General features: G+C 31.0%; 1 protein-coding gene across 3 annotated transcripts; it reads right to left on the reverse strand.

Annotated features, from left to right (window-relative positions):
• Positions 1-251: 251 nt before the first annotated feature.
• Grip91 (gamma-tubulin complex component 3) lies at positions 252-6,084 on the reverse strand. Of its 3 annotated transcripts, none has more exons than XM_076801793.1 (11): positions 5,782-6,084; positions 5,077-5,243; positions 4,552-4,684; positions 3,968-4,382; positions 3,339-3,841; positions 3,047-3,239; positions 2,636-2,840; positions 2,319-2,540; positions 1,975-2,106; positions 814-1,062; positions 252-649 (listed from the first exon to the last, which is right to left on the reverse strand). In XM_076801793.1, exons 1-11 carry the CDS (start codon positions 5,852-5,854, stop codon positions 503-505), a joined length of 2,439 nt encoding a protein of 812 aa, XP_076657908.1. In that variant the 5' UTR covers positions 5,855-6,084; the 3' UTR covers positions 252-502. The 3 variants fall into 3 exon arrangements, with proteins under 3 accessions (XP_076657908.1, XP_076657909.1, XP_076657910.1); XM_076801794.1 differs by lacking the exon at positions 252-649 and adding an exon at positions 1,431-1,535 and having other exon boundaries at positions 938-1,062; XM_076801795.1 differs by lacking the exons at positions 252-649; positions 814-1,062 and adding an exon at positions 1,729-1,863.
• Positions 6,085-7,029: the final 945 nt, after the last annotated feature.

The raw sequence follows: 7,029 nt of genomic DNA on the forward strand, positions 1-7,029 counted from the left end.
CAAAACAATAACGTATGTATGTAGGATCTATACTATGAGGAAAAGGTAGTGGGGCAGTGATATTGGCGGGAAAATACCGGAATAAGTCTTTCAATATTTGATTATGCAATGGCAGGTAATGTTGGAGAAAGAGCTACAAAAAGGCGTAGAATTCGCTACTTTGAAAATCAAATCATAACAATAGAATGGGCCCTGCTAATATTATTATCTGTATCACATTGAAATAGGCAATAAATTTATATTATTTTGATAAAAAAAAAGAGTATCAAGATATAGAAATTATCATATTTATTTTTCTTAGAATGGTACAAAAGTATTATCGTTGAATACTTGAAGAATATGCTATCACATTTCAAATATATATTGTACTTTGCGTTAGATCTCCGTATAAACGTATAGACGAATTAATATACATTTATATGAAATTTAAATAACTAACATTTTGGAACACTTATTACAAACTGAATCAGATCTACATACAGCTCAAAATGATTTGGTGGTTTTACCTCCGGTGTTGATATGTGAGTGGTACGACGAGACGATTATCTTTACTTTTATAATACTCGTTAAAATCTAACCGTACACTTAATAATTGCAGAGAAACATCTTCAGCAGATGCAAGCATTATGAGAAATTTCTTCACCCTGTCCTATAACAAATACAGAACGTTTTATTTTGATGTTTTCAGCTGTTGCTAAGACAGGGGTAAACAATTTTAAAGTAAATAAATGCTTGACATTATGCTGAAATGGTATTGAGACGTGAGATCAAATTTAACCACGCAATAGAGCGCACTTTTATGAAAGTATTTACCTGATATGTTCTTGAAAGTAATCTAAGTTGAATAAAAAGTGTGTTCATATGTTTTAAGAAAGTAGCTTGACGCTTCGTCACTTCTTCATCAGTGTGGTCTGTATGATCTGGTCGTTTTAACGAATAAGTAGTACTAGCGTCATTTAATCTCGCTTCATATTCGCGTGTGGCAACCTTCAGAAATGTTTCTTCGAGATTCTGCAAATCCAGAATTGGCCCATACACCGAACGTAGATGATCCATCAGCTCCTGATAAAGAATATTCTTTATGTGAATGTATGTCGGATATATATTCGGTCAGGCTATGAGTACAATAATTCTATCTTTTGTTAACAGGTCGCACCATATTTATAATCGCATTGTTATTTATTTTGTCCCCTCTTATCCTAGATTTATCCCTTCATCCCTTATCAAAGATGTATTACAGGTATCAACACAAAGCCCGCAATATTTTACATGTGAAACATTGAAATTCAATTTTACAAAGTCCTATGTATAATACAACATCTAAATTCGATATAATATTCTCAATTTTCAAATTTGAAAATAATCAAGGTGAATGATGTATCAACTTGATTTTTTTTCGGTATTATTTAGCAAGTTTTTGTTCTGTTTACCTAGACCCCGTAAATTTTGGAGTTGTGCCATCCACTTGTGCCGCCACCCTTACGTTCGTCCACTTGGAAAACCAGACCAACCAAACAATTGTGTTTAATGGACACCTGTTCACAACCATTTAGTCACACAAAGGTGAATTATTTTCCTTATTAAATTTCATAATTTCACGTATAAAATTTCGTTTACCTCATGATGATATCTGTAATATTGTCTAAGTTATTCTTTTTTTAAAGAAAAATTGATCCTGAATTTGTGACCCTCAACTAAAAAAGTTTTAACAATATCGAGGAACTACGTGTGGATCTTCAGACATTGCATCAAGTTCGACATGCCTATGCAATTTCATGGATATTATGTAATACACCAAGTGGTTGGTATACCAACATCTCTTGGCTTCGAATAGCCACTTTGACGAAAGTTTACATTCACGTTCTAAAGCATATATCATTACAAGTATTTCTTAAATTGTGTCGATCACGAAGTTATTAAACAATTTGTATTTACAGTTATATCAACGAAAAATTAATTCATTTTAATACTTACTTGAGATTTTTCATCGAGGAAAGTACCACGCCTTATTGTGTCGATGAAATAAGTATGTGCAGTGATTATGTCATCTAGTGAAACTGCTTGTCCAAGCTGTTTTGCAAATGCATCCCAGGAACACTCGATTACCTTAAAATATTATTTTATTAATATCTTCAAACTTTTTAAATATTTGCCTCATTTCATTGTTTGATATGGGAAAATATTTAAGGGATAATATTAATTTTTTAATAGAAAAACATAATTTTATCGAATCTTTTCTGAGATCACATTTTTAAAAAGCATTTAAAAGATACAACACAAAGTTTTTGTCGTTAATAATTAATAATTTTCGGTCTCACCTCAAATAAAAAGAAATACTGCATTTGATGAACCAAGTGAACCATACTGCTTGTAATTAAATGTATGTGAGTCTGAATTGTCAGTACTTCTGGCATCTTACGAAACATTTTTGCTGAAGTTATTTGACGTTTCCAAATTGCACACAATATAGATTCCATCCTTTTGGCTCGCCACAATGCAAAGAATATAGTCTGATATACTTCTCTATATGGTTCCAGAATCTAAATATTAATCAATTAAAACAAGATACAAATATTTATTTAATAGGTTGCTGAGAATTTACTGCATATAATTATAGAGATATTAGCAATCATACCGTTCCAATGGGTCCACTAACATTATAATCAAGAATAAAAACATCCCAACCGGTTTCATTTTCTGATGGTGCTAACAATCTTACATCGAGCCTCCCATCTAAATCCAAGTCATCTATTTTTGCACTAGTTGCTCTTATTCCCGTTTCCAAAATGGAAGATATATTGTGCGGATATAAAGAGCTTGCAGGTTTATCTAATTCCAGCCTAAAAGTTGAAAAAAAAACAACATACATGTACAATTACCGTTCAGAAGGGAGGGACATATCACAAGGCATATTGTATACGATGCTACGATATTGTAAGCTTAAAATAAAAATAAAAAACGTTATTAAATATTCAATCCTCTTCGGGACTTGTGGCCCACCCTGTCAAATTATAATGCAAACCTCTTGAGAAATACTCCTACTTACTCCAACAAGTGCATAAGATGTTGAATAAAATGCCCCTGTCCTAGTAGAAGATATCCTTTAATGGCGTGTAAGTGATCCATAAAGTGATACTGCTTTGTTAGTACTTCAACTACTCTGGTTGATGTTGCTTTATAAGCTGTATCCATCATATTTTGTAATCGACCATCTGGATCCATATCAAAAAGAACATCAACTAAAAAAAAAAGAAATACAAATATTAGAGATACTGAAACGCATACTTCTAGATTTAACAAAATAACTTCTTCCGTAACATGTAAATTGTTGCGGGTACCTTTGTATTCTTCAGTAAAATTTTTAAACATGTTTGTGTGTTTGCCTTGCCAAGGTGTAATGTCTTTACATACTTCACGTAAGAAGTTAATACTCTTTCCTGTGCCCAGAATCTTTTTAGCTTGTGATTTCGAAATAAAAGATGGAAGCATGCTATTACGAACTTGATATTTTTCATGCCACATTCTCTCTCCAGTAATATCAGCACAAGTCTCAATAAAAAATTCCCTGTACGGATCATCCAATTCACCATCAGCAATCCACTTTATCAACATATTGTATAAAGGATCACAGACACTTTCCAAGATTTCCTTGATTAACTTCTTCACATCTGCATCTCCATAATTACTAAATTCGTATACTGCAGAGGCAAGAGCACCACCTTTCTGACCTTGACAAGCTCTCACCATACTTGCCAACCATTTTAAAGTTTCTAAAGGTTCGTATGCCCAAAGGTGTAAATGTGATAGAGTAACTTTATATAATCCTAATTGTAAATGTGCTCTGTAATGTAGCAAAATAAATTATAAGTCATGATAAAATGCTGATTCGGAAATTTGTATTTGAATATTATATTCTTCAAAAGGTGAAAGCTAGTCTTGTATAGAAAGACTTAATAAAATAATATACCTGTTTACTTCCTCTTGTATAGTAGCTATAAACCTATAATATTCAGACAATTTAGAATACAAAGCTGCAACAAAACTATCAGCCACCTGCCCGCTTGAAGCAGCTGATATTCTCTCTAAACCTTTTTGTATTATATTGTGCAAATGTCCAAGTTCACTCAATCTTAATGTAGATTGTTTCCGAGGTCTATCAATGTTTAGCATAGGGTCTATTTGAAAACCATAATTCGAATCCAACTTTAATATTTTTCCTTCGATGCCTTGAAAAGAATATATAAGATCCTGGACTAGTATCTCTTCGGAAATATATTCTTCACCAAGTATTCTGTTAGATCTCGTTAGAAAATCCCTTGAACTTTTCTCTGTATTATTCACAGATACGATTTGCGGTGGTGTATGCACGTCTGGTGTTGTCGCTAAATATAAAACAGTGACATGTAATATAATAAGTAAATAAAATTAAATACATTGTAGAGATTTTGAGAAAATAGAGCTTGAATCCACCGATTCTGGTTCATATAAACAGTAGGGCACGCGAACTGGACAGATTTCAAACCTCATTTATTAATATTTAATATTACTTACCACTAGATGATGCATGAGCTGCGGTTAAACCCAGTTTTAAATCAGGAACTGAAAAAATTCTTTTCTTCAGATTATCGCCAGTTTCGGACATATTTATCAAGAACACTAGAATTTGGGTTCTGTTTTTTAACGGCTAAAAAGTAAAAATGTATATATGAAATAAAGTTTGAGCATGATGAGACGTAAAAAGGGTAAAAACAGTTCTCAAAGTTAAAGGAATAGCTTAGATCCCTCAGAATTAAAAGCTAAAATACTGGTGGTCGCAAATCGCCCATAGACATCTTTATTTAAAAAAATACATTAAGAAGTAGTTCATTTTTTTTAAATTTTCTATTCAAATGTCCGATTATACCAAAAAAATTCCTTCGATGCAAATAATTATATAGATAGGAAGATTTCATGATATTTTAAATAATTGCGAGATAATATAATTTAATAGTCAATCATAGAATGGTTAAAATATATTCATCCGGAACAAAACTTGTATACTAAATGAAAATGTATTATGTAAAATGTATAGCGTACCCCATCCTTTAAATCATGAAATAATTTGTCGAATTGTACTGTATCACTGCGTGATAATTTATCTTTTATATGGTTTGCTATAGTAACTTCATCTTCTTGTAACGTTTCTATTCCTTGTGATGATGATAAGACTTCTAGAGCAAAACGCATCCATTTTCTTACTACTTCTAAAACCAATATGAGACATAAAAAGTTAGGCAAGCTGTCTATATAATAAACTATATATATTTACATTATTTATAACTATAAAACTTACTATAATAACTTAAAGCATGGTTAGCTTAAAAAATGATTTACTTAATATTATAAAAGTACTACAAGGACCTGTCAAACCAATTATTCATTTGAATCAAACAATTTTGACATCTATATTACAAAATAAATAAAGTCTTGGTATAAATAGTGATAATAACATCTAATTATTTTAGAGATATATGTATTCTCAATTAGATAAGAAAAAATAACAATTATATATAATATTCCTGCTAACATTAAAAATATTTGGTAGGATATTATTCAATTCCTTATGGTAAGATTGAAGTCATTCAGTCCATTAAAAAAAAAGATTTGTAGGTTAAGACTATCAATACAAAAGATGGTTTACAATGTATTGTAGAAATTATTTTCTGTTACATTTAATTTCTTTTCTGTATTTCTTTTTTATAGAATTTATCTTTTGTTGTAAATAAAAATGTGCAACTTTACCTGTCTTTTGATCTCCACACAGAGAAAGAATCAATTTTTGGACTAGATCACCTATAATTTCTGCTTCTGACATTTTCGTATTTTAACCTCACATTAACCCACTCATAAATATTAACGTACTAACAACGACACTGAGTTAATGTTAGTAACTTATGTACCGGTTTACTCGCGTTTTAAATTTGATTGTATACAATTGTATAGCACTGACGAGGTATACATACATAGGAGTAGAATAATCACCTAATGTATTTTTCTGTCTCACGTTCGGGGGGCTCTACAGCCCCCTTACCATTCAGTGTCACACCCTACCGTATCGGCCAGAACTAATGTAGTGGAACTAATATCCTTCAACGGCGCTGTTGCTGATTGTTTTATGTGTGCTTGCGCGTGTTTTGAGCATGTTTTGAGTGAGAAATGAAGAAATGAAAAGGTGAAGATCAACACAATTCCTACAGATTGTAGGAATGCGAATAATAATTATACGTATGGGGAAATGTATGGATAATTTGAAATAATTTGAAAACGTGGTATCTATATTTATTAATATTGTATTGATAAAGATAATTATAGATATATAATATAATGACATCAAATAAAAAGATATAATTTAGAATAGATATAAAAGTAGAAGGCGTAAGAAAACGGGTTGTTTTCTAATCATAGATCAGTGTATACATCATTGTGACAGTGTAAGAGAGTGCACCGAGATGTGACGGTGCGATATCGCAGACGATAGATGGATCTCGTGTGTGATTTTTGGACGCGCTAAATATAAATTGTGGTAATGGCATTGTCGAAACAATGCATAAAGAAATCTACAATGGATAACAAGTTGTTGATTTTCAGTTGCTACTATTTGAAGTCACTGATAAGAACGAGCGAGAAACAGTACAAGTACAATAGGTTGAAAATTTGAAAGATTCTTTTAAAAAAATCGGAATTTTCTTTTTCATGAAATATTTCAAGAACAATTAGAGATATTGAAAGAAAATTTCAATAAAAATGGCATGTCTTTTGATATTTACAAAATTACGAGAAAATAATTTTCAAAAGATCGTGTGTTTGGACCCTTATTTTTATGGAGTAAAAATTCACACGTTTTGTTTTAGATCTTCCAAAATTTTTTATTTTTCTATGATTATGTTGTAATTTGATATATTCGTTTAAAATATGAAATTATAAATAAAATACAATTTGTCGAATTAGAATGTAAATCATGGATGTACAAAATTTCAGTCTTACAATTGA

This window comes from Halictus rubicundus, chromosome 16, assembly GCF_050948215.1.
Source record: "Halictus rubicundus isolate RS-2024b chromosome 16, iyHalRubi1_principal, whole genome shotgun sequence".
In the NCBI taxonomy this organism is placed as follows: Eukaryota; Metazoa; Arthropoda; class Insecta; order Hymenoptera; family Halictidae; genus Halictus; species Halictus rubicundus.

Coding starts and splice junctions, on each gene's coding strand:
- Grip91 (XM_076801793.1), bottom strand. CDS start 5,854: ATGTCAGAAGCAGAAATTATAGGTGATCTAGTCCAAAAATTGATTCTT. Junction 4,685..5,076: donor TTCATGATTTAAAGGATGGG/GTACGCTATACA, acceptor TTTACTTTTTAG/CCGTTAAAAAACAGAACCCA. Junction 1,063..1,974: donor TCCTCGATGAAAAATCTCAA/GTAAGTATTAAA, acceptor ATTCTTTATCAG/GAGCTGATGGATCATCTACG.